The sequence below is a fragment of the Tachysurus fulvidraco genome, chromosome 5 (genome assembly GCF_022655615.1).
Source record: "Tachysurus fulvidraco isolate hzauxx_2018 chromosome 5, HZAU_PFXX_2.0, whole genome shotgun sequence".
NCBI classification, from domain to species: domain Eukaryota; kingdom Metazoa; phylum Chordata; class Actinopteri; order Siluriformes; family Bagridae; genus Tachysurus; species Tachysurus fulvidraco.
The window spans coordinates 31609983-31637172 of NC_062522.1; the positions used below are offsets into that span (position 1 = coordinate 31609983).

Here is a 27190-nt window from a genome sequence, read left to right on the forward strand (position 1 = left end):
GTGAAGGGACCTGATTAGCCAGAAACACGGAAGCGTCACACTGTCGCTTCCTCGCTTTGCCCTTGTGTCTGAAAGCAGCGTGTTTTCTTGTTAAACGTCATTACAGCGTTTGCGTCGCGCTCGAACAACAGTCGTCATTACCACTCGACATGTCTCTTGCAGCGGAGGCTTTCGTCTCTCAGATAGCAGGTCTGTACCTTTCAGCTGCTAATGAGTTAGCATTGATGGCTAGCTGACAACGTTACTGATCTGCACCACAGCAGGGCTTTAAAGTCGGTGTCGTGCTGTGGACGTGTTTATAGTAAATACCCCTTGGTTGCGTGACATCTGGGTGTTTTCTGGGTGATCTGTCATGAGTACAGTAGGGCTAGTTAGCATGGAGCAGGCTAGTTAGCATGGAGCTAACTGGGTGAGGTTGTCATTGTACACTACAGTTTGTCTCCATGCTCATGTCACGCCAGCTGGACGTCCTTGGTGTCATGATGTCACTCGGTGCTGCTCAGGGCTTCACACCATTTAGTCCAGTGTTGTCCATCTGTTTACAACACAGAAGAAGCGTGCTCAGGATGTGACGTCATAACCCGCTGTGACGTCACAATCAGATCTGCATATAACTTAAAGTCAAGTCAAGTCAAGAAGCTTTTATTGTCATTTCAACCATATATAGCAGTACACAGTGAAACGAGACAACGTTTCTCAAGAATCATGGTGCTACATAGAACCTGGTGCAAACAATGCAGGACAAGACAAACAAGACAGTGAAGGACAAAAGACAGACACTGGGGCAGTGGTGGCTCAACTGGTTAAGGCTCTGGGTTGTTGATCGGAGGATCGGGGTTCAGGGTGCAGCACAGCCAGGCTGCCACTGTTGGGCCCTTGAGCAAGGCCCTCAACCCTCCCTGCTCCAGAGGCGCTGTATCATAGCTGACCCCAACCCCTCTGACCCCAACCTCCTCATTTGGGGTATGTGAAGAAAAGAGACAACGTTTCTCCAGAATCATGGTGCTGTAATGTATATGTGGCGATAATAAAGGCTTCTATGCCCCCTACAAGACAGTGTAGGACAAAAGACAGACAAGACAGTGTAGGACACAGGACAGACAAGACAGTGTAAGACAAAAGACAGACAAGACAGTGTAGGACAAAAGACCGACAGGACAGACAAGACAGTGTAAGACAAAAGACAGACAAACAAGAACAAGACAGAGACAGTGCAAACAAAAAAATTACAAGACAATACAAAAAAGACAATACACAAAAGACAATCAACAGAAACGGCACCTAAACCTAGACGCTGTTATCTCTAAACCTGTGTGCTGTGTTTAACCTTCTCTGTGATGTGGGGTTTCGTTTGCAGCTGCAGAGCCATGGCCGGAAAATGCCACGCTCTACCAGCCCCTGAGGGGTAAGTCAGGCTTTTATTAAAATGCAGCTTGTGACACAAGATTAGTGAATTTGCCCTCAGTCTGATATCATTGTTTGTTTGTTTCCCAGAGGATCAGATCCTCCTGTCTGATTGTGCATCATCTTTAGCAGTTCAGGTAAAGGAAAATGGAAACGGAAGCGCTGACATCATCTCTGACATTAACATAGAGTTCCTGCTGGGTTTCTCTCGATGCCAGATTATGTAGTGAAACGTTTGTCTGTCTCTCAGGCGTACCTCAGGATGCTGGGGCTGCCGGTGCGAGTACGATGCCGTGCTAATGCCGAGTACATGTCACCGTCAGGTAACACACTCACAAGCTCAGGTTAATCAGGTCGTTTAATCGTTCGTCAGAATCCGACACCTGATTTATTTATTGGGAAAATTTGCTTTATGTGTTTTAGAGCAAAAGTTTGTTCACGCTTTTAGCAGATACTATAAACTTAAACGTTAACTGTCAATATATTTTTTTCATTAATACTTCCTGTTTTAGGGAAAGTTCCTTTCATCCATGTCAGTAATCAGGTTGTTTCAGAGCTGGGGCCGATCGTGCAGTTCACAAGAGCCAAGGTAGGATCATTTATTTCATGAGTGAAACCCAGATTGTTCAAATTATTTTTGTTATTAAGTCAATGTTCTCTCTTCATTTTTTTTCTGTTTTCTTTCTTGTTCATTTCTTTCCCCACATTTCCGCAGGGACACTCTCTGAGTGACGGCCTGGATGACGTACAGAGAGCAGAGATGAAGGCTTACATGGAGCTGGTCAACAACATGCTGCTCACAGCAGAGGTGCAGGAGAACACACACACACACACAAACACAAACGGTTCAGTCCTGTCTATGATCTCTGTACATTTCATCGAACTTCATATTGTCTGTTTTTTTCCCCCCTTCTTCTTTAGTTATATATTCAGTGGTGTGATGAAAATACAGCTGCAGAGGTAAAGTTCCAGATTTTGTCTCTGCTAATTCAGTTCCCCTCATCCCTGATTTTCGGAGGACATAAATGTTGACGTTTTGTGTTTGTGTAGATCACAAGGCCTCGCTACAGCAGTCCATACTCCTGGCCTCTGAATCACATTCTGGCCTATCAGAAGCAGTGGGAGGTCCGGAGAAAGATGAGCGCTATCGGCTGGGCGGGAAAGACTCTCGAACAGGTCGGTATGACACAAACGTGGCTTGTAATTCCTGTACTATAGTTCCTGTACTGATTCATGTGTGTGTGTGTGTGTGTGTGTGTGTGTGTGTGTGTGTGTGTGTGTGTGTGTGTGTGTGTGTATCTTCTTTGTTTTCAGGTGTATGAGGATGTTAGTCAGTGTTGTCAGGCTCTCTCACAGCGACTCGGAACCCAGCCTTTCTTCTTCAATAAACAGTATGCATCACACACACCACATATATTTACAAAAACAAAACAATAAAATTAACATTGTTGATTTAAATAGTTGACTTGCAGCAGGTTCCTCGCGTGTCCATTGCAAATCCGACCTTTGCGAAGACTAAGCTTATATTTAAAGATGTCACCATAGCGATGGTCAAGAATGTGAAGTTTACAGCTGGTCGTAGCAGAAATTTGAGCGGTTTACGACCAGGTCTTAACTCTAAAGCCGTGAGTTTACGATCAGTTCAGCTGACAATCAGGCTTCAGCTCTGTTTACAGCAGCTGCTCCCTGAACACTAACAACAGGTCTCATAACCAATAATAATAATAACAATAACAAGAAGAAATTGTTCATGCTACCTTTCAGGGTAGTCAAGGACACTCGCATCTAAAAACCCTCAAGATGGACTTTGGTACTTTTAGTTCACTTATTATATTAAAAAGTAAACAGATTGCTATGAGTTCAAATATTAGACCTGGAATTAAAACATAATTACAACATGTTTGTTTAAAAAAATAAAAAAAGGCTTAAATTTATGTGTAAAATATCTAATGATTATTTACACCGGTTTGTGCTGAAGCGAGTTCATTTGAGTCCTACAATTTTCCTACAATCAGCTTTAATTGACTGTCTATAAGTGTGAAGAATCTTCTGGTAGAAAAATTGACATGTTGAAAATGCAGCAGGTTCTGCAAGACTTCTAACCCTTGCGCCGTTTAAACCTCTTGCAGGCCGACCGAACTGGATGCGCTGGTGTTTGGTCACCTGTTCACAATCCTGACCACACGCCTCACCACCGATGAGTTCAGCGAGAAGATCAAGTCCTACAGCAATCTGCTCTCCTTCTGCCGAAGAATCGAACAGACTTATTTTGAGTCGCAGGACAAAGACATCCAATCAGGGGCCTTGGATTACTCAAAAGGCCCCTCCCTTATGTGAAGCCCCGCCTCTACCCTTCCTTTCACCTGCTGATCTGAAGTCATGTGAGAAAGTGATAGGACTGATCCTGAGGCATGGTATCGTCATCGGTCGTGAATCACACAATTGTCTGTTATCACACCCACAGATTAGTGAACGAGAGGAAGAGGAGGAGGTCAGATCAGTCAGTGTTTAAAAGTACCCTGAGATTCTTTCCACATTTTCGTTTGCTTGATCATTACATGAGCAGGTCCGGATATTATAAATGATGTTATAAATCAAGACCGAAAAATGTAATTATTTAAACTGATATGAAATTCCTCTGGGTTTGTCTTCAATCTTGTGTATATTTAAACAATGTGTTCGAAAGACATCTGTAATTCCTAAGTGATTCATTCTTTTAAGAGATCAGCTTTATTTACCAAGTGTGAGCAGACATACAAGGGATTTGTTGTGGTTTTTAAGATGCTCTTGGTACATACATACATGCATACATAACTTGAATTAAAGTTGACATGCTGCACATGAATCTCCTTGACCATTGTTTCATTTGTTTACTAATTGATTAATCTGTTTTTTTGTATCCCACACGTGTTAAGACCATTCCGACTTAATGATCTGAACTGAATTACACCATGCATTGACAGTTTTGTAAATTGGTTCGATAGTGGCAGTGGCATTGAACATCCAGTAGATGGCGGTATTGCTCTGCAGTGACTGCTTTAAGTAAGACCACGCGGTACAAACACGGCTTTGTAAAGAACAAAGTACTAAAATATTTCAAATATAACATATTAGCTAATAAAAAAATAAAACGCTGGTAGAAAATTACAAAATTAATAAAACACGCGTGGTGTTTATAAGCTGAAGGGGTCGACTCTTACTGATGAACCGATTCAAATGATTTGACTCATTGGTATGAAAATATATCGACACTCGGATAATTGTACGCTTCTCTTGCTCAATGATTCATCACAAAACGTGCCAGGAGACACCAAGTCTGACACCTTGTGAAAGCAACGATAATGAGTGTCATCACATGAATATACGTGACTTCATAGTCAGCTCAGAAGCAGCTCACCGCGCCAACTCCTCGTTAGTATAGTGGACAGTATCTCCGCCTGTCACGCGGAAGACCGGGGTTCGATTCCCCGACGGGGAGACAGCAAAATCTTTTTTTTTTGTTTTTGTTTTTTCAGCTTTAAAAACGTTGTATTTAAAGCTGATGTACTGGTCTACGAACTAAAATAATAGTGGCAGTTGTTATTAAACATCCACCAATCCAAGATGATGGCACGGCAGTAGCACACGAATGTGGTGGGTCTCATCAGCAAGAATGACGAGTCAGCGTACAGAGAGGAGGTGCAATGTCAATAAAACCAAAGAGATGGTTGTCGACTTCAGGAGAGCACAGAGCGACCACTCTCTGCAGATGACGGATCATCTGTAAGTGATCTATTGGGTGAAGAGTGTGTGTGAGGTGTGTGTGTGTGTGTGGGTGGGGTGAAGAGTGTGTGTGAGGGGTGTGTGGGGTGAAGAGTGTGTGCGGGGTGAAGAGTGTGTGTGGGGAAGAGTGTGTCTGAGGGGTGTGTGTGAGGTGAAGAGTGTGTGTGGGGGTGTGTGGGGTCATCCACAATGCTTTTGGCTTTGCAGATGCAGCGTGTGGTGTAAATGTCCATGATAGAGGGAAGAGAGACTCCAATGATCTTCTCAGCTGTCCTCACTATCCGCTGCAGGGTCTTGTGATCCGATATGGTGCAGCTCTCAAACCAGACAGTGGCGCAGCTGCTCAGGATGCTCTCAATGGTCCCTTTGTAAAAAGTAGTCAGGATAAGTAGTCAAAAGTAACCATCTCTTTGGTTTTATTGACATTCAGAGACAGGTTGTTGGCTCCACACCAGGCAGTTAGCTGTTGCACCTCCTCTCTGTATGCTGACTTCTTATTTTTGCTGATGAGACCCACCACATGTGTGTGCTACTGCCACTATTATTTTCAATAACTATATTTTGTAAAGAGCCACACGGAACCGCGGAGTACGTAGACCAGTAAATCAGCTTTAAATGCTATGTTTTAGTGCGTGGTCAAAAAAAAAACAATAAATTTTGGTGTCTCCCCGTCGGGGAATCGAACCCCGGTCTTCCGCGTGACAGGCGGAGATACTGTCCACTATACTAACGAGGAGTTGACGCTGTGGTTTGAGCAGGTACTGTCATGAATGTAGTCTGGCTTGTGGATAGAAATTCTTACATTTGTGAGGGCCGAATGCTAGGTTTCTTTTTCCAGACAGCAGGAGAGTGAAGAGTGTTTGTGTTTGTGTGTGTGTGTGTGTGTGTGTGTGTGTGTGTGTGTGTGTGTGTGTGTGTGTGTGTGTGTGTGAAGAGTACACTGCGGAGTATGTAGACCAGTACATCAGTTTTAAACTGCATTTCATTAGCTCTGTACATCAAGAAGTCAAGAAGTCAAGAAGCTTTTTATTGTCATTTCAACCATATATAGCTGTTGCAGTACACAGTGAAATGAGACAACGTTTCTCCAGGATCAAGGTGCTACATAAAACAAAGACAGGGCTAAGGACATGTAAGTAGTCTTAGCCACATAAAGTGCAACTGTGCAACCTGGTGCAAACAGTGCAGGACAAGACAAGCAAGACAGTGCAGGACAAAAGACAGTGCAGGACAAAAAACAGTGCAGACATTAAGTTACAAGACAATACAAAAAGTACAAAAAATGCAATACACAAAAGACAATACACAGTAACAGAAACAGCGCCGACCGACCGGTGTGTATACTGAATGTTCAAACAGTATTTTGTGCAGTAAAAGAATGAACAGCAGCAGGTTCTTAGCAGCAGGTCCTTTGGATTATATATGGAGTTGTGCAAAAAACAGCAGATGACTGAGATATTGTCCAATATGTGCAAAAACAGCAGAAAAGTGTGCAAAACAGTGTGTGTGTTTTGTGAGGGTCTGTGCAGTCCATACAGATGATGTGTGTGTATGTTGTGCTCAGTATAGTACAGTTCGGTTATTGAGAAGTCTGATGGCTTGTGGGAAGAAACTGTTACGCAGTCTGGTCGTGAGGGCCCGAATGCTTCGGTACCTTTTTCCAGATGGCAGGAGGGTGAAGAGTGTGTGTGAGGGGTGTGTGGGGTCATCCACAATGCTGTTGCCTTTGCGGACGCAGCGTGTGGTGTAAGTGTCCATGATAGAGGGAAGAGAGACCCCAATGATCTTCTCCGCTGTCCTCACTATCCGCTGCAGGGTTTTGCGATCCGAGATCGTACAGTTCCCAAACCAGACAGTGATGCAGCTGCTCAGGATGCTCTCAATGGTCCCTCTGTAGAACATGGTCAGGGTTGGGGGAGGGAGATGTGCCTTTCTCAGCCTTCGGAGGAAGTAGAGACGCTGCTGGGCTTTCTTGGTGACGGCGCTGGTGTTGAGTGACCAGGTGAGGTTCTCCGCTAGGTGAACACCCAGAAATTTGGTGCTCTTGACGATCTCTACAGATGATCCGTCGATGTTCAGCGGAGAGTGGTCGCTCTGTGCTCTCCTGAAGTCCACAACCATCTCTTTAGTTTTGTCCACATTCAGAGAAAGGTTGTTGGCTCTACACCAGGCAGTTAGTTGTTGCACCTCCTCCCTGTATGCTGACTCGTCGTTCTTGTTGATGAGACCCACCACGGTCGTGTCATCGGCGAACTTAATAATATGATTCGATCTGTGCATTGCTGCACAGTCGTGAGTCAGCAGAGTGAACAGCAGTGGACTGAGCACGCAGCCTTGAGGAGCTCCAGTGTTCAGTGTGGTGGTGCTGGAGATGCTGTTCCCGATCCGGACTGACTGAGGTCTCCCAGTCAGGAAGTCCAGGATCCAGTTGCAGAGGGAGGTGTTTAGTCCCAGCAGGCTCAGCTTCCCAATCAGGTGCTGAGGGATGATTGTATTGAATGCTGAACTAAAGTCTATGAACAGCATTCGTACATAAGTGTCCTTATTGTCCAGATGGGTGAGGGCTAAGTGGAGGGCTGTGGTAATGGCATCGTCTGTGGAGCGGTTTGGACGATACGCGAACTGTAGGGGGTCAAGTGAGGGTGGTAGCTGGGTCTTGATGTGCCTCATGACGAGCTTCTCGAAGCACTTCATAACTATGGGTGTGAGTGCAACGGGACGATAGTCATTGAGGCAAGACACTGTAGACTTCTTTGGGACAGGAACGATGGTGGTAGTTTTGAGGCACGTAGGAACAACGGCGCTGCTCAGGGAAATGTTGAAGATGTCCGTAAAGACATCCGCTAGCTGTTCCGCACATTCTCTGAGCACCCTGCCAGGAATGTTGTCTGGTCCAGCAGCCTTCCGTGGGTTAACTCTGCATAGAGATCTCCTCACGTCGGCCGTGGATAGACAGAGTACCTGGTCGTCGGGACGAGGGATGGTCTTCCTTGGCGTAACGTTGTTCTGTACCTCGAACCGAGCGTAGAACTCGTTCAACGCGTCTGGGAGGGAGGCGTCGCTATCACAAGCAGGTGAAGCTGTCTTGTAGTTTGTGATCGCCTGTATGCCCTGCCACATGCGCCGGGTGTCTCCGCTGTCCTGGAAGTGGCTGTGGATTGTCTGGGCATGTGCACGCTTTGCCTCTCTGATGGCTCGGGACAGTTTGGCCCTTGCTGTTCTTAGGGCCACCCTGTCCCCTGTTCTGAAGGCTAGGAACATGTATCTAGGGTTAAAGTTTAATCAAATCTAAATGCTACTTTTTAATGCGTGGTCAAAAAAAATAAGGTTTTGGTGTCTCCCCGTCGGGGAATCGAACCCCGGTCTTCCGCGCGTGAATCGTTTAGCTAAAATTCCCTAAACCGTTTCCCATTCATTTTCTAGGTTAGTGCTAAACCACTACGGCTGCGGTATATTTTTGGCCGCTTGACCCTCTTGTGGCGCTGTTTATTCTTGTGGTTTATTCAGTATTCATATTAATTATAAATCAATATTAATTCTGAAATCAGAGTTTTCCAGGGTAATTACATACTAAACGATGAATGAAATTATCCATTCTTGTTTCTGGTTTTTTTTTTTTTGTATATTCTATATGTTTACAACAAAAGCGCAAGAGGCTTGAAGCACTCCGTGTTGGACGCCTGTGTAGGTTTTGTAAGATGGAACTAAAGCAGGGCCCAAACATTCCACACCTACATACAGACTTCCCTGGAATAGCTGGGAAATATATTTATGTCTTTCAAAAGTCTTTTCCATTTACCAGCATCAGGGGATGGATAAAGAAATGACCTGGAAGGAGTTTCAGAAGTCTGCATTTTATGAGATGGAAAGACAAAGATGGGTGGCAGAAAGAAGAAAAAAATGTTGTAAATGTCCTTTCACATGCAGTAAACTTTATGTAAACTTTTGTAAATATATTTGCTCTTTATTTTAATGTGTATTAATTGAATTAGTCTTTAATGTTGCATTAATATGTATAGGTGCAGCTTTTTTTTAAAGAAGTGTTTTACTCCTTTTAAAGTGTTTAGAATGCAAAATAAATATAATGATTAACACTAATTGCTTTGTAGTGTGTCTCGCTTTACAGAATTTGTTATATATTGTTCAGAAATATGTTAAAAAATATGTATATGTATATAGTACAAAATAGTGTGCAGAATATTTATTTTTTAAGTTGAGGCATTTTTTTCAAAGTTGCACAGAGTGGGATTCGAACCCAGGTCTAGACAAACTTTCTAGTCCAATCCATTTTCTACCGCTTTTAGACAAACTTTTAATTAATTAAAATGTTTGTTTAGACCGGGGTTCGAATCCCACGCAGTGCAACTTTGAAAACTATACACGTCTTGCGTGTGGAGGAAAATAAACAGGTGTGTAATAACCAATGTGTACATTCATGACAATACTTGCTAGCACTGAAGCGGCAACTCCTCGTTAGTATAGTGGACAGTATCTCCGCCTGTCACGCGGAAGACCGGGGTTCGATTCCCCGACGGGGAGGAAATCCTTTTCACCCACCTTTCTGGGGTCAAAACGCATCATAAAGCCACAAGCTCTACACACATTCTCTGTACAGCACAATGTGAAAGCTTGATGGTTGGATGAAGAATACTGTGGCAGAAATGGCATCATATTTGTTGTCCAGCATATTCTTGGTCCACAATGTGCCTCTAACCATGATTCTTACTTAGCAGACCATCGGTGCGTCTTGTACAAACACATCTCCACCAAGATAAATACTTACCTGCTTCTGACAGATAAGTCAGATGCTGTGATTAACAACAGGATCAGCATGAACCTGAAAGAGTCAACTCTTACTGGTGAGCTGAGTCAAATGATCTTACTCAATGAAAGCAGATAATCATGTGTAATAAGAAAACATTGAGGGTAATGCCAGGTGGAAAATATGGCACTTCAAGAGGAGCAAAGGTTATGTTAGTGTGGGTATAGACAAGAAATACAGTCAGTCAACTGCACGTTAATCTAGGAGATTGTAAATGCAGACGTTATACTGTCAGGAAGTCTAAAATTCACACCAAAGACAGGCTCACCCAACGTGAGAGCAACATATCATGAATATTATACAACCAAAATATTATACAATTCAAATCTTACGTTGAAGTTCATAAGTCTGTCCAACATGAAAGAACACAGCTCACTCCTCGTTAGTATAGTGGACAGTATCTCCGCCTGTCACGCGGAAGACCGGGGTTCGATTCCCCGACGGGGAGAAAAACCATGATTTTGCCCCCATATTTTGTGACACACCACAAAGACGTGCTCCATAGATGTGAAAAATGAGTTACTATTATTAAAGATCCTGTCTATAGCTGGCTGGCTAAACCCTTTACATACATACTGTGCCGTGTTATTTTACGGAACGTGTACTCGTGGACTACAACCTTAAAAATGTCTGTCTTACCGTGGTGCTTACTTAACAACCTGCTGATGGTGTCCTTCATTAGTGATGTCCAATGTTTACGGTCCAGTACAAACACCAGGTTGCATAGGTCATATACATATGGCTGCTCCTCTGGACAGGACTGCAGAAGGTGCATGGTGGTGTGGTTTCTATAGCAAACAGAATAAAGAGAGTAAAATAAGCGATTAGAGCTTGAATATAATAAAAAAAAAAAGCTTCCGGTGAATGAGACGCTGAAAATTGCAGCAGTCATCCCCTGCAGCTTTCCACATTGACATATGTACAAGATCCCACTCGCTAGCCCATGATCACTAATGCAAACAGTCAGGATGTGCTCATGTTAAATCAGCCACATCTTAATCGAAGTGACTTTAAAAACAGAAACATCGTAGGAATCTTTAGCCTAAGTTTAGAAATCCTTAAATATGTCAAATAAACAGAAAAGCACAACTATAAATGTTAAACATCCATGTGTCAATTTTATGTTTTTTTAGATGCCATACTAGCATAGTGTTTCATCGTGCATGAAATAAACATTTATGTTATTCACATTTTATACTATAAAGATGCAATGCAAACATCCTAAAACTGCAAGCAAATTAGGCTAATTATTCTGTTTTGCTTTTTCTTCTTAGACAAATATTTATTAATTGCAATTCCTCCTATAGATTTCCAGCCACATGCACCAAACTCAGATATGTCATAGACCCCGGTCTGATCTTTTCTAAGCAAGCGGAGTTCTGGTACTCACAGTACCGGGTCTCAAAGTGGCCTTTTTTGCCATAGACACCCATTATAAAGATTAGAGATTTATGACTTGGCAAGATTTTGTGTTTTCTACACCAAACTAAGCCAGCTTCTTTATGGTGATACTCTGGACAAAGGGTTAAATTGGTGTACCAAATGGCCTTTCAGTTTTCCCACAGCCCCGCCCATTATATGCAAAATCAAAAAACTTTCAACAACATTGACATTTGACATATCAAAACACTCAGAATAACAAGAGGAACTTTCTCAAGGGTATTAGGATGACGTCACGTGCAGCCCAGCCCCCAAAATCAAAATCAAACATTATCACAAAATGGACATGTGATATATCAAAACAGTCACTGGGATTGCGTCACGGGAATTCGGTGATGTCACATGCTCGTACCCACTTGCCAACAAAAGTATTGGCACCCTAGCATACCGACCTTTCCAAACTTGACAAGCCGACATCAAAGTTTGTCACGACAAACTTTAAAATCTAGTTTTATTTTACATTTAAAAGTTTGTCACGACAAACTTTAAAATCTAGTTTTATTTTACATTTATGCAACTTGATATCAGTTTATATTAAATTAAATTTGTCCTACAAAAGATGCTTTGTTTTAAAGCAGAACATTATGAAATAGTTTATTTTAAAATCATGTCAGTTAAACAAACCTGGCCTTGTGCAGTCTGTAGACATGATGGTTCTGCTAAATCATCAGCATCAATGTCGTATAACTGGAAAGATAAATTAAGAAAAAAAAAAACACACAAGTTTGTCAACTTGATCAATTTGAAAAGGCAAAAACCAAACACCAAACCATGAAACACTCAACTAATGTAAACGTTAATTAACTTTACAGCCTGTTATAAAGCGTTACTATCACCAAATATAAAAGTTTTATGGCTTAGCATATCATTCATAAATAAGACCATGATATAGAAGCTGCTTAGGAAAAGGTTACACTTACACTGCATACACAACATATAGTCAAAAAGAATCGAACGCGTTTTTATTTATTATTTCAAATCTTACCTTAACAGCTTGAGTTTAGCAAGTCTCCTCTTTTGTTAGCTGAAAATGATGGATTGTAGGCAAACAGCGCCACAATGCGTTAGTGGCCAATATATATATTACATCCCAGAGACATTCACATATCAAACCACGTGTCGTCCATGTAAAAATACTACAGCAATTTTGTAATGCAATTATCATACCACGTGACATTGCAAATATTATTGCAATATTAATATCAAGTATAGTATAATATTAAGTATAAAAATAATAATATTAAGTATAACTAACAAACAAACAAACGTGAGAAAATGAAGAGATGACAAAAGTATTTTGGTGTTTCCCCACAATTTGTACCTCAAACGCAAATGAAATAACTTTTAACACTAATAATATAAATAATACTGTCAAATAATAAAAAAAAACACTAAAAAAGATAAATATGCATAGATAGTATTAAACACTCCCGTAATAGATCTATATTCAATATTTCTTTCTTTCTTTCTTTCTTTCTTTTTTTGTAAAAACCACCCTACCTATTTCTATTTACTTTGCAGCACTGTGTACACACTCGGTGCGCGTTCACGCAGGAGGCATGCGCGCTCCCGTTTGGCAGCTCCACGTCGACATTCCTTCAAGTAACCGCACAACGCAGGGGGACGAGCAAGTCTGCAGCTGGTGCGTGCAATACATCCAGTGCATGATACTTGATTAGGACAGATAACATCTCGGAAATAGCTTTAATTGATGTGAAGTTTGACGTTTGTTTTGTTTTTGTTTTTTTGTTTTTTTGGAAATGCAGCACACTTAAAGCTGTAAAGCTGTGGACACTTGAGTGAGCAGTCACAGGTTGGTGGATGTGCTTCATTCCTCCTATTAAGTCATGGAATGTGAAGATCTTTAGTAAACTTCTTTATTCACTATTAATGTATAATGCAGGAGATTTACACCGTAAAGGTCATCTGTGTTCCTTTAAGCGTGGAACAAGTAAAAAAAAAAATCTAAAATATGAATAAATAAAGCAGGAATAAATACAAGTTTGATGAGTACAGAACTGACATGTTGACTGTTTTTTTTGTTTGTTTCTAAACTTAGGCCTTCTATTTGTAATAAAAGTGATAAATGACCCATAATGTCAACATGGACACTTTTTCATAGCCTCATAAAACATATGTACAATGAAACTGTTCTCATGTGTAAACTCATTATGTGTAACTTTTTAACATGTTAATTGTTAATAATAAAATCGTTCCTGAGGCGTCATTTCAACGAAATCGTGAATGCCATCTGTTTTTTTCCCAGGATCCATGGAACCATGTGTGAATCATCCAGACCTTGACTGATCCCTCCTGGCTTCTAATACAAATCTACAACATATTAATATAACAATGTCATTAAAAAAAAAAATATATATATAATATATATATATATATATATATATATATATATATATATATATATATATATATATATATATATGTATAATGTATTGTGATCAGTGTTGAAGAAGGAATTTTACTATCAAGCTACTGATAAGCAACGTCCAGACTACTGTTCTGATTAAACAGCTAGGTTGACTATACGCTAATGACAATAAGTAGCTAAGTACACTAAAGTTTGCATGGGTGTTACTAGCTATGGTGGTGGAAAATTTACAATTAGTGCATAACAAGCAGATTTGCATTTCTGTTCGCAAACCCATTGTCGAAGACACGTTTAACATAACACGACAGAACGATACAGAGAAGGCTCACCAGGCGCTTACTAGTGAGCTAGTTTTCTCCTGCTACACCACTACTAGCTACTCTACATCACTGTAGATAACGCGTAACAGACCCGACCTCACGGCTCCTCAGGCAAAGTTCTGTGGTCCACTCTGACTGTATGATTGTGTGGTCAGTGCATTACAGAGCTTTGCTTTAAGAGCGATTAACATCTGGCAGGTCAGCTGGCCTGGTCAGCTGTGCTCAGGGTTTTACAATCAGGAAGCTGAGTGGACTTGGAACTCTGATTTAGAATTTACAATCTGAGACTCATTTCACTCCAACTGATAAGAAGGACGCCTTTAAAATGTGTTGAAGGTTTCATCAGGACTGAGTTGCAGTGGCGTGTGAACCCACTGATATTACATCTACAATTATTTATGTAAAGGTAAAACCTGTTTTTACCCTTTCATTATGCAGATTTTGGATGTTCAAGATCAATACATTAAAACATAAAACCAACAAAATCTACAGCACATTATTCGTGTCTGTCTCAGCCCAGTCTTTGAATGTAATCATTAAAACACTTTTTTTTTAAATTACAATTTTTGCATTAAATTAAATAAGATCTTATGCTTGAAGCTTCTTTTCCCACAAGCCAGCCTGATGTTAGGAAAAAAAAAATATACATGGTTTGTGCACTCAAACATCTGAATGTGAAAATAATTGGAGTATCCCACAAGTCGTATGCTCAACACTGAAGCTCCATCATCCAAATGATATGAAGGTTACAGGAGGCAGAAATGTATATTCTCTCGTTTGCTTTTCTTTTTACTTTCAGTGATACTGATTGACACGATCACCTTGAAAGCACAACCCTGTTACCTAATATATAGATTTAATGTAAATAATTCATTTATGCTGATGATTAGAATGTCCTTAATGTCCTCATTAGCATAGATACGTGATTTTGTTTTTAATTTAGTCCTTCTATGCGTCTAAACCCCCTCAGCCTCGTTACTTCATCCAGTCAGCTGAACTTTTGTAACTTTTCTAAATAATTTCGTGAAGTACCTTTAAAACCCAACGGTTCCCTCTCACACCGAGGTGTGATAACGAATTGTACATAACCATAACGGTACCTTAATCTGACCTTCCAAATATTACTGAATAAAAAAAGCAGGACGTTAAAAGGACACTGGACAAACACTTCGACTTTATTGAGGTGATAAAATATCTGCACAAAAACTGTTGTGTAGCTCTACGGCCAACCCAAAGCCGTCATGTCACTAGCATTGACATGCTCTGTGTCACATTCTACATAATTAATGCCTACAATCTGTCAGGTAATTAAAATTGGGCTAATGTGTCTCGGTTCACTGCATACCATAAAGTGGTACCCTTTATGATAGGAAAATTACAGCTGTAGTGTTTTATTTATTAAAGAACGTACAACCCAGTCTTCTGTGAAAAAAAGAGCACACATTGAAGACACAACCATGTGACTGTCAAACAAGATTTTACAGATACGTAGAATCCCTTTTATTGTAGAAGACCTCTACAGACGCATGCACAAAGTATGAAAGGGAAAAGTTTTTTTTTTATTTAATAATGGGCTTTAATTTCATCTGGTACACAAGTTACCATAACAACCACTAAGAATATTAACATTGGCAGTCACAGGGTAACTCGATCCATATACAGACATTACAGTTAAATTAACCAGCGTACAGCTCCTGTGCAAACCAGGACAGACAACAGGAACCCATATCGCTGAAAAAGTCGGGCATCAGCGGAGCGTCACGACACTTATGTCCAGAATTCAACAGTCCAGGATGTTTAGTGATGACTTACATTGTTCAAGTAGGTATTGTTAAAAGACCAAAAAAACAAAAAACGTTAGAGACGTTTATTTTAAATATCTATATGCCCTCTGTGGATAGAACGGCGTTACGATGTTGCAGACTTCAAATATGCGATAAGGTCTGCACGCTCGCCCTTCTTCTTGATGCCGGCGAAGATCATTTTCGTGCCCGGAATGTATTTCTTGGGGTTCTCCAAGTACTCCATCAGAGTATCCTCACTCCAAACGATACCTAAAAAAATACAGTACAGACTTCAGCAGGATACGAGCAAGATGTCAGCTTGTAACGTGAGTTCAAGGTCAACACGGTCATATAAAAACCCAGTTTGAGAGAACTTCCACAACAAAATACCTTTGCTCTTGTTGGCATCCGTGTAGGAAAAGCCTTCTGCCTGGCCAGTCTTACGTCCAAACAGACCCCAAAGGTTAGGCCCGACCTTGTGCTTGCCACCGTTCTCTACTGTGTGGCACTGGGCGCACTTCTGGACGAAGACCTTCTTTCCCTTCTCAACATCACCCATCGTAGCCTAAAAGGACACAAAACGTTGTAAACAGTCTGTTAAACAGTAATAAAACACTATAGTTAGGTTAGTGAACTCAAGTGCAATCAAGTTAGTGCAATCAAGACAGTCTTCGGTCGTTCAAGGTGAAAGTACTAGTACTTCAAACAAACAAAAGTACCCACAGTGATTTTCTTACTGATGCTCCTTACTAATTTTAAAAATGAAAAAAAAAAACCTAAATGAAGATAATTAACTTAAAACAATAAAAGCCGGCATTCTGACACCGCATTGAGACAAAAACGACAATCAAAATCACCTTCTTAAACCGAAAACAGAAAGATTGTAAACTGCAACAGAGCAAAAAAATAAAAATCAATAATAAAAAATAAAAAAAATAGACATAAATTACAGAAAGGAGCCGGTAACATGGCTAGCTAGCTAGCTAATTAAGCTAGTGAAGCTAGTCATGCTAATCAAGCTAACTAGCCACAAGGTCGACGATGAGAAACTAATCCGGATTAATTGTCTCCGATACAAAGAAAAACATTTTACAGAACAAAACCCGACACTGACACAAATCTCACCAAATAATTCGCGATAATAAATAAAAACCGGTGTTAGCTTTAGCCACCTGTATGTGAAGAAGCCGGCTCGCGCGCTAGTTAGCCGACAAGCTAACCTACAAAAACCCTTTAAGAACACTGCGAATCGGTGCATTGATGGAATATTCCAAGATGTTTGCGTGTATTAAGTAAATCGTGTATAAACAGATCGCCATGTTTGTAGAAAATACATTCGAATTACCTTTAAAAACAGACGAGATTCTGGTCTCGAGGCGATTTATTACCTTTCGGGCACCGGACGCTACTGCACGAGCTCTAAGGAAGGTCACTAGATATGAGAGGCTCGTGAGAGTGACGTCACCAAGCTGACGCGCCCTACGTAGACGACAACGCGTACTACAGCACTAAAGAGTATGTAGGTGGCCTAAGTCCCTCTCATGATGTATAGTATGTAGTGTGTACTGTTTAGTACGTGAGTGCGCTGCGTCGGTTTATCCTTCTAAGGAGAAGAGTCATTGACTCACAACAAGAGGGGTTTAGACTGGTCTGGCAACAAGGGCTCAGGGTTGCCAGATCCAGCCATAAACGAGCAATCAGTCAAACAATTAGAATACTATTACTGCTATAACTGATACTAGTATTACAGCTTCTTCTTCTTCTTCTTCTTCTTCTTCTTCTTCTTCTTCTACATTTTATGTCATCTAATGTATGTAGACGTATATTTACATGCTGCAATAAACAGGGAAAACTGCAAACTTTGCAAATTGATCATGAACAGCAGATATGTTAATCCCTCTCCACTGCTTCTCTCTTTCTACCCATCCCGAGGCATCCAGAAATTGTACCAGCTCAGATGTGCGATGAACATTTTGGACCTCAACTGAGACTAGGCAGACTCTGAGAATCCTGAGGCATCTAGATATCTACCGGCTCCAGTCAGGCTCGGCGATAATAAAGAGGAGATGCGAACTCCATGAGATCTTTTGCATCAATACAACATTTGTCAGACTGTATATTTATAATCACACCCTCCGGTGTCACCCATATGAGGATGAGGTTCCCCTTTGAGTCTGGTTCCTCTCAAGGTTTCTTCCTTTACCATCTAAGGGTGTTTTTCTTTGCCACTGCTGCTGTGTCACCTCAGACTTGTTCATTGGGGATAAATACATAACCATTTAAATATATCTAATATCAATCTTGAATTTTGTATTTTATCAATCTGTATATTATTCTTTATAATAACCTTTTTTTCTATGTTTATGTTCTGTAAAGCTGCTTTGAGACAACGTCAATTGTAAAAAGCGCTATACAAATAAACTTGAATTAAATTGAATCGAATTGAAATGAATCATTCACTTAAATGTCCTTTGTATAGTGCTTTTACCCATAGACATTGACACACAGTTTTTGTTTTTTCCTCAAATAATCCAGGTGTTAAAAAAATAACAATTCTGGAATAATAAAATGAGGTAAAAACGTTTTGACATGTTTATTATATTATATTATATTATTATTATATGGGATTATTATCTTTATTTCTTATTTTTCTGTGAGCAGAAACGTCCCTGTGCAAATTAGTAGCAGATTTTTTTTATTAAACAAACGGTTTTTCATGAGCGTACTAATGATATAATTTTTCGTTAGGCATTATTGCTTTATAAAATTGTCAGGTATTACAGGGTTAAGTAGCATTTAGTGCAATGATGCAATCATGACACGGAACTTAGGAAATACTACTGAGTGGCCTCTAACTTCCATTTAGAAAACTCAGTGCCCTTGGAATCATCCTCAGTTTTTCCTTTCCTTTCCCAACACCCTTGTGTGTACAGTATGTGGCTGTAATGAGATCTCAAGCTGTGTGTAGGAAGGAAGCACTGCAATGTCACATGGGACACGTAGTTTGACAGGGGAACAGCTGACACATGTAGCCCTTCTTTTGCCCTTATATACTGAATCTGTTAAAAACAAAAAATGTGAAAAAAAATCTAGTTCTGTGTGTCAGTATTCGATATACTGTATATCAGTCCACAAAACCAGCTCAACTCACTTCTTTCTTTGAATTTCTGTCAATTTTTACATTTTTGGCTAGCTGTCATTGTCATTTGATTTGTTTTGTTCATATACAAACTAACATGATGACCTAAATAATGTATTTTTTTTTGTTGTTGTAGTAAACGTTTTAAAGCAGCAGTCTAACTGAACCGTATATATTTTTCCTACAGTAATTTACTGTTATCCAAATCTTATCCTGTAATAAGATATATAAATATCATACAAAAATGCACTTTTATTCTCTGTTGACAAAAACTCCGTATAAACATATATTCTGAAAGCTACAATATTTAAAAGGGAAATATCTGGCAACCCGGTAGAAGTAAGTGTTAAGTAAGTGCAACCTTAAGTTTTTTTTCTCACAGTGCAATTGCTATCACAAACCACAGAACACCTTCATTTCTATAAAATATTAAGGAAGTGTGTGTTATAACAGGGCTGTAACCTGGGCACATAACAGGTTACAGTCTGAGTCAATTTTTCCAGCCAACTCACTTTTGTCAGGAATTCATTCATGAGCTGTATGTAAATGAGGCACTTGTGTAAAAAAAAAAAAAAAGGAGGAAGGTTGAAACAAGGCCACACACTCGACTCCCAGCAGACTTCAGACTTCAAGAAATACAGTAATTCATGTGAGATATAAAGGGTTAGCGTGGCTCAAAGCTGTGTGTGTGGGTTGGAAGGATTTCTGACTTTGTTTATCAGGGGAAAAGCGATTATACTACTTTAATTTTCACACACACACACACACAAAGCATACAAAAATAAATCTAATGGAATTGTAAAATGTAACAATTATTTTACGAAAACGTTTCATTATGTAAAATAAATTCGCAATCAAAATTCTATTTAGTTCTCACACACACACAGACACAGACACAGACACACACACACAGGTCTCAGATGACAGAAAACCGAACAGGTTTCTACAAAATCCCACAAGTTGTTAGATATGTGTCAGACCTTTAACAGAAAATGATTACTTTCACTTCATAGCAAAAAGAAAAAATTTTGCTGTGAAAAAAACCTCGACATTTTCAAATCAGTCAGCAATACTACAACTATGAGGAACCTGTCTCATTATGATATGCTTTAGAAACAACATGCCGCGCTAGTGCATTTTCGCCTTTCACACATTTCATATTTGACATGTCGAGACACATTTTGCATGTGTGTGGGCGCGTGTGTGTGTGTGTGTGTGTGTAATTATATATATATATATATATATATATATATATATATATATATATATATATATATATATATTGCATTAATGCTATTAAATTATGAATTCTGATTGGTCAGAAGGTGTTGCTTATTTTTCTACAACTGCATCTCTGATTGTAGTGCAGATTCAAATCACAGGTTTATATTAAGGCGTCTCCATCAGTCAGATGTGAAACATGCAGTAAGTGTACCGGCTTTTCTTAAAATTACCCTCAATTACCCCCCCAACACACACACACACACACACACACACACACACACACACACACACACACAGTATGTCTGTGCTTGATTCATAACTCTTCTGTCACATTCCTGGCTCACTGACTGTCACATGACCATCTGCATATCTGAGAAAAGAAAGTGACCTACAAGGTTGTACAAATGTGCGCCAAATTACCAGGTGGTATTTCCAAGATTCGTTGCTTTCTAGGTTAAATTCTTTTTTAATCTTCACTGACCTTTGAACCAAACCTGCTTTTGTATATCATTAGAATGACTGGAAAGTAGACAAGAGTGAGAAAAAAATTACAAAAAATCATGAATAATATCAGTCCTGTGTGTGATGTGTGTGTGTGTGTGTGTGTGTGTGTATCCTGCATCAAGACAACAATCCAGGCCTAAGTTACAGGAAAAAGGATCCAAAAGATTATGTGAAGGCTACAAAGGAATATAGTGAGCAGTGATGTTTCTCTATATGTAAGACCACAATAGGTCTAGCTTGTTCAACTTCTACGTAACGAAGCATGGACATTGTCTGCGGTGGTTTAGCACCCAGGAAATACCCTTATTGTGGTGTTCCTACAGTAGCTGGAGGATAACCTATAGCTCATACAAACCCACAGACGTTTACCTAAAAAAAGGTGTTGCTAAAATCTACGTCCATCGAGAAAAAGTCACTAAGCGTCGAATGAATGAAGTTTCACCTTTCATGTTTTCAGAGAGCTTGTCTTTTGTGTGCAAGGTCAGGGTCTCCTACAGAGGGACTCTGTGGCTGAGAGACGGTTGAACTGTGCTAAATTTAACAGTTATTATTGTATAGAGAGAGGCCACAAAATGTTCCATACTGTCTAGGGCCGGTGAGACTGGAACTGGTTATAACTGATATTATTATTTATAACTGGAACTAAAAAAAAAAAAAGGCACGATGTGGCATTATTTATTATTTATTTAATTCATTTCTTTTTAAAAAATGGGATGGTTGGTAAAAGAGGAATAAAACACTTCAAGAAATCAAGATCAAGGTTGAACACGTAACCGATTATTTTACTAAGAGCATGTACTAGGTATTTTGTTGAACTGAACAGGGCCAAGGTTTGTTTCAGGTCTACTTTCAGGTAGGAAGCACACCACTAATTAAGACTAAAACAGATTTCCCCTTCATGTGTTTGTGGTTGAATTCTGCTGAACAGATGAACTGATAAGACTTTACACCATGTGCATGTTTTCTGCAGTCCAACACAACACACTTGTTAATAGAGATGTGAAATGTGTGTAACAGAAATAAATAAAAGCTCCAAGCTGTATACCTCCCTCCCTCCCTCACTCCCTCACTCCCTCGATCTGCTATGTTACTCTGGGCCAGGGGTCGGCAACCTTAAACACTCAAAGAGCCACTTGGACCTGTTTCCCACAGAAAAAAAAACACAGGGAGCCACAAAACCTTTTGACATCTAAAATGAAGATAACACTGCAAGTGTAGAAAAAACTGTAGTGTGTTGCATTTATGAAATCAAAGAACTGCTACCGAGTAAACAAAATTTTATTTCTGCAGGCAAACAAAAATATTTTGAACAGTTCTCTTCGTATTCATGGCCAGGGCTCTCAAGTTTTGAAGACGGGCAAGCGTGACATCTCCAAACCCCAATTTTTTTCATTTGTTGTTGTGTTAAATCTGTCCCAGATAGTGCTATTCTCTGATTGGCTATTGTGTAGCCTCTTTTTTTGATTGGCTGATAAGTGTCAGACTCACTAAGAACTGAGACGTGCTTGATTCCTGCACGGTTCCATAGAGACAGCGGTGTGGACTGATACATTTTGTGTGCTGCGGCTTATTAACTATATGATAGTTAGTCGAAAGGAAATACGATGTGTGGCGGGAGAGCGGGAGAAATATAAATACAAAATTAACTCAATTACAAGTTTGCATTCATTAAGAGTATACTACAAACATTGCCAGAGATATAACAGTCATTCATATAAAGTCAAAACATTGCAGTAAATATACTCACAATGGCAATAGATACTGTTTACAAATAATAAACAAATAATACTGTTTCCCATTAAAAGGCCTTTCACTGAAGCCAACACAAACCCTGATAAACCTAGACTCGGGTGGAAGCCATTTTCATTTCCTTTACTAGTCTATCCCCTTATAAACATTCAACGTCAAGGTTGCCCCCTATAGGTAAGGAATAGAACAACTAGTAACAGGCCAGACCTGTTACATACCCCTCACGTCAGAAAAAGTTGGGACATACCCATGGTAGCTTTTCAAATTCTGTACGTGATAAGTGTCCCTATTTTCAGGATCATCAAGAAATGATACTGCGTAATTTACAGGGCCCAAACACTTCTCAATTTTGGCTGGACCTTTCCATTTAGCAGAAAGTTTTGCCATAAAACCTTCCTCTGACTTGGGCGATGGGTGAGCACGGACCCAAACTACATCACCTACTTGGAAGTGTGTCGATTTTCTTTTCTGATTGTAATAATGTTTTTGTTTAGTCTGAGCTTTTCCTACATTCTCCCTTACCAATTGGATCAAGTTTTGCTGTCTTTCTAATACTTCATAGGTAGAGCTGCTTGGGTCAGGTGGATAACGGATGGCCCTTTCCAGAGGCCCCTTTAGTTTCCTTCCTAGGGCCACCTCGGCAGGTGTAAACCCAGTACTTTCATGCCATGCCGTGTTAATTGCAAATCTGAACTCCGCCAACCATCTGTCCCATTGTCTGTGGTGCTCTTCCACATAAGAAGCGATCATGGTTTTAATGGTACGATTAATCCTTTCAGTGAGGTTGGTTTGTGGGTGGTATGCAGTTGTTAATTTTTGGACCACTCCCCATTGTTTGCACACTAGGTTTATTAGTTGCGATGTAAACTGTGCTCCACGGTCGGATACAAGGTAAGCCGGAGTTCCCCATCTAGTAAAAATTTCTTCAACTAAGATACGAACTATTGATGGTGCTTTAGCTGTACGTAAGGGAAATAACTCAACTCACTTTGAACAGTAGTCTACCACCACCAACAGATGTTCATTCTGCTTTCCACTCTTTGGAAAAGGCCCCATCAGGTCTACTCCCAGCATATAACCTGGCTCCACCACTGGTGTAGATTGTAAATGTCCTGAAAGTTTAGACAGGTTAGGTTTGTACTTTTGACAGACTTGACAATTCTTACAGTACTTCCATACATCTGCTCTTACACTAGGCCAATATGCAACTTGTAACAGCCTGAGAAGTGTCTTCATTCTCCCAAGATGTCCACTTAAAGGATTGTCATGGGCGTATTGTAAGAATTCATGGCGGAGAGATGTTGGAATAATTAATTGTAGTTTCTCCCCTTGAAGACTGCTGGGGACACTGCGGAACAACAATCCATTCTCATACACGTATCTTACCCGTGTATTGTCTCCCTTAACCTGTGCATCGACTTTCTTTTCCATTTCTTGTACTTTAGTGTCAAGAGTACTAAACACTGAGGCACCATGTAAAGATTCCAAGATGTCTTGTATCTGTGGCATTGGGTAGGCATCTAGGTGAGTTTTTGTGTTCAGCCCTCGACAGTCAATACATAATCTTGATCCTCCATCCTTTTTTGGTACCACCACTACAGGGGAAGCCCATGGGGAAATAGAAGGGCATATAATTTTCTTATCCAATAACTCTTGGATTTCTTTGTCGACAAATTGTTGCTTTTCTCTTGACAGTCTATATGGTCTTTTTCTCATAGGGACCTCGTCTGTGGTAATAATGCGATGTTTAACTATACTCGTTCGACCAATTTCATTTGTGCAAACTGTAGGCCAGTTAAGCAGCAACTCCTCTAACAAACTCTTATTCTGTTGGTTGGTGTTGGTTTTTATTACCAAATCACGTATAGATTGTTGAGTGTCTTCTGAAACCCTAGGCAAGGGTATAGCAAGATAGAAGTGTAAGCTTGCACAGGATTCAGGTATCATCAAAGGAAAAGTTACCTCTTCATCACCACTCTCTTCTGACCTTGTTAAGCGATATTGGGATCTTCTAAAGTCAAGAACAATCCCAGAAGACCATAGAAAATCCATTCCAAGCATAAGAGGTACAGTCAAGTTAGTATCACGCATTATATACAATGTGACATCCATTTTCTTTTCTTGTAATTCACACTCCCATACCACCTTGCCAATGGCCTCCTGTCTAAGACCATTGGCTAACAAAAATGACTGACCATTGCTGGTTTTACAAGGTTCTTGCCCTCGTAACTGTTTCCAGAAGGCTTCTTTAATAAGAGATAAGGTGCTACCTGTGTCAACCATTGCTTGAAAGAATCTGCCGCGGAGAATAATAGGGAGAGTAACCATTTCTGGTTGATCAACGTTCTTTACAGGCTGCATTACCCGAGTGTTAGCTGGTGACGGCTTAGCTGTTGCTTCTCTTGCAATAGTGGTCTTCCGCTGTTGTGACTCTGAATTCACTTGGTTCCAGTATCTTTTAGACTCTTCAAAATCTCTTTCAATTTGCGTACCAATTCGTACTAGCTCACTTACTCCTTTTACATTACCTCGCAGCAAACTAGCCAGCCTCGGGTTGCAGTTCCGTAGTATGGCATGAACAATTTCTTTATCAGTCATGTCCTTGTTTTTGCGAAGGCATAAGACTCTGTAATGATAAGCAAAATCTCTTATATTTTCTTTGGCACCCTGCTTTCTTTCCATTAACTTTCTTGCCACTTCTTCTTCGTAGTCCTCACTTAGGAAAGACTGCAAGAAGACTTCTTTGAACTGCTGCCAAGATTTTACATTCTTCTTTTCAGCCAACCACCATTCTTTAGCGGTACCTTTCAGCACAGAGGTAAGGGAAGCAAGAATCTCATAATCACAGAGAGGGCGTAGAGCGAAATATTCTTCACACCTCTCTAAGAAAATAACAGGATCTTCTTCTTCACCATTACTAAAGCTTGGGAACTCCAGTTTCACTGGTGGAGGCAGAGGCAAGCTGGACATACCTTCTAAGCATTGCGTAGGATCATTAGAAACACTGTATGCTTGCCTATCAGCTACATATCTTGGAGCAGGCGTTGAATATTTTGGCTGATGCTGTATGGGGGTAGGCATTACAGAAGCAAGAGATTTCAATTTATGCTCAGTTTGGACGTCTCGCCTTTTTAAGCAATCCGCAATTGTTTTGCCCAAATCCTGCAGTTCAAGCTCTGTTTTCTTTTGAATTCTTTCACTTTCTCTTTCAGACCGATAATTCATCCTTTCTTCAATAGTCATACACTGGGTTTTCAATTCAGCCATGGTAACACCTTCATTGCCTTTCTGAATCCATTCCTCAAAACGACTCTCCAGTTTGTTAACTCTGTCATTTAGCTGTTCTAATATTGTAAAAAAAAAAAAGGTATTTGGACTTCTTCTTGTTCTGTAACAAGTACAGGAGGCAAAGTTGTACTATCCTGTTGCTCAGGTCCTTGCTCAACATCAATCCTCTCATTTTCTTCTTCAGATTCAACATAGAGCTCACTAAAGGTATTAATTAGTTCTTTTATAGATTCTCGTCTACTCAGAAAAGCTTCAGAGGTAAAGTCAAGTTTGGGACCTTGCTCTTCCTCGTCACTATTCTCTTGGCTTGCCATCTTTAGTCAGTGGTCCAAACAATCTCTCATACACAAATGTGTCCCTGTTCGGGCGCCATTATATAACCTCTCTGATCAAACTTAACTCAAAGCTAGCTATATATCTGAATTGGGGGGGGGGGGGGGTTTCCACATAAGTGATGATCCAGACCACTCATTAAAATAAGGCAGCCAGAAAACGATCTCTTTGCTTAGAGCTATTTATATGAACTCTCATTTACTTTACCCTCATTGCATATGATACCACAGTACACATTACAATGTGACACAAGTTATTGAACAACATATCTTAGAAATTCCAACAAAAGCAGTCTTATCTAGGATAGATGTCCAGTTTTAAAGAGGCTCACAACACTGAAGACGAAAGCAAAAGGGTTCTTGCAAGGAATTGTTAAGCTTATCCGTATTGTGTTGTCTTCTGAGTGCTTTACGGCATATCCATCACCACCTCCTCAAATAAGGTAGCTGCATTCTCCAGTCACCATTTTAATCCATTGTCCATGTTATACTTTTAAGTATGCAATGGGGGTGACACAAGAGGCCCTTCTATAAATACAAAATTAACTCAATTACAAGTTTGCATTCATTAAGAGTATACTACAAACATTGCCAGAGATATAACAGTCATTCATATAAAGTCAAAACATTGCAGTAAATATACTCACAATGGCAATAGAAACAACTGTTTCCCATTAAGAGGCCTTTCACTGAAGCCAACACAAACCCTGATAAACCTAGACTCAGGTGGAAGCCATTTTCATTTCCTTTACTAGTCTATCCCCTTATAAACATTCAACGTCAAGGTTGCCCCCTATAGGTAAGGAATAGAACAACTAGTAACAGGCCAGACCTGTTACAATATGTACGACCACAATAGGTCTAGCTTGTTCAACTTCTACGTAACGAAGCATGGACATTGTCTGCGGTGGTTTAGCACCCAGGAAATACCCTTATTGTGGTGTTCCTACAGTAGCTGGAGGATAACCTATAGCTCATACAAACCCACAGACGTTTACCTAAAAAAAGGTGTTGCTAAAATCTACGTCCATCG

The 27190-nt window shown here is 40.1% G+C and overlaps 3 protein-coding genes, 1 long non-coding RNA gene and 4 other non-coding genes across 9 annotated transcripts; 4 read left to right on the top strand and 4 right to left on the bottom strand.

The window, feature by feature from the left end:
• mtx2 (metaxin 2) lies at positions 1–4249 on the top strand. Its single transcript, XM_027159600.2, has 10 exons — positions 1–189; positions 1358–1405; positions 1495–1541; positions 1655–1727; positions 1917–1993; positions 2120–2212; positions 2326–2364; positions 2455–2580; positions 2719–2795; positions 3534–4249. The coding sequence occupies exons 1-10, from the start codon at positions 150–152 to the stop codon at positions 3739–3741; spliced, it is 828 nt and encodes a 275-aa protein (XP_027015401.1). The 5' UTR covers positions 1–149; the 3' UTR covers positions 3742–4249.
• A 561-nt stretch (positions 4250–4810) lies between these two features.
• Positions 4811–4882, top strand: trnad-guc. The gene has a single exon. It is a non-coding gene; the product is annotated as a tRNA-Asp (tRNA).
• Positions 4883–5830: 948 nt separating this feature from the next.
• trnad-guc lies at positions 5831–5902 on the bottom strand. Its single transcript has one exon. It is a non-coding gene; the product is annotated as a tRNA-Asp (tRNA).
• Positions 5903–9633: 3731 nt separating this feature from the next.
• On the top strand, positions 9634–9705 carry trnad-guc. Its single transcript has one exon. It is a non-coding gene; the product is annotated as a tRNA-Asp (tRNA).
• A 659-nt stretch (positions 9706–10364) lies between these two features.
• Positions 10365–10436, top strand: trnad-guc. Its single transcript has one exon. It is a non-coding gene; the product is annotated as a tRNA-Asp (tRNA).
• Positions 10437–10633: 197 nt separating this feature from the next.
• On the bottom strand, positions 10634–12464 carry LOC125141176. The gene is made up of 3 exons (XR_007140539.1): positions 12414–12464; positions 12053–12115; positions 10634–10776 (listed from the first exon to the last, which is right to left on the bottom strand). It is a non-coding gene; the product is annotated as an uncharacterized LOC125141176 (long non-coding RNA).
• A 3133-nt stretch (positions 12465–15597) lies between these two features.
• LOC113651163 (cytochrome c) lies at positions 15598–17427 on the bottom strand. Of its 2 annotated transcripts, none has more exons than XM_027159893.2 (3): positions 17310–17427; positions 16312–16486; positions 15598–16191 (listed from the first exon to the last, which is right to left on the bottom strand). In XM_027159893.2, the coding sequence occupies exons 2-3, from the start codon at positions 16478–16480 to the stop codon at positions 16046–16048; spliced, it is 315 nt and encodes a 104-aa protein (XP_027015694.1). In that variant the 5' UTR covers positions 16481–16486; positions 17310–17427; the 3' UTR covers positions 15598–16045. The 2 variants fall into 2 exon arrangements, with proteins under 2 accessions (XP_027015694.1, XP_027015693.1); XM_027159892.2 differs by having other exon boundaries at positions 17267–17422.
• A 4830-nt stretch (positions 17428–22257) lies between these two features.
• On the bottom strand, positions 22258–26905 carry LOC125141175. The gene is made up of 2 exons (XM_047813295.1): positions 26805–26905; positions 22258–26685 (listed from the first exon to the last, which is right to left on the bottom strand). Exon 2 carries the CDS (start codon positions 25802–25804, stop codon positions 23522–23524), a length of 2283 nt encoding a protein of 760 aa, XP_047669251.1. The 5' UTR covers positions 25805–26685; positions 26805–26905; the 3' UTR covers positions 22258–23521.
• Positions 26906–27190: the final 285 nt, after the last annotated feature.

Coding starts and splice junctions, on each gene's coding strand:
- LOC113651163 (XM_027159893.2), bottom strand. CDS start 16,480: ATGGGTGATGTTGAGAAGGGAAAGAAGGTCTTCGTCCAGAAGTGCGCC. Junction 16,192..16,311: donor GGATGCCAACAAGAGCAAAG/GTATTTTGTTGT, acceptor GTATTTTTTTAG/GTATCGTTTGGAGTGAGGAT.
- mtx2 (XM_027159600.2), top strand. CDS start 150: ATGTCTCTTGCAGCGGAGGCTTTCGTCTCTCAGATAGCAG. Junction 1,542..1,654: donor CATCATCTTTAGCAGTTCAG/GTAAAGGAAAAT, acceptor TCTGTCTCTCAG/GCGTACCTCAGGATGCTGGG. Junction 2,365..2,454: donor ATGAAAATACAGCTGCAGAG/GTAAAGTTCCAG, acceptor GTGTTTGTGTAG/ATCACAAGGCCTCGCTACAG.
- LOC125141175 (XM_047813295.1), bottom strand. CDS start 25,804: ATGGCTGAATTGAAAACCCAGTGTATGACTATTGAAGAAAGGATGAAT.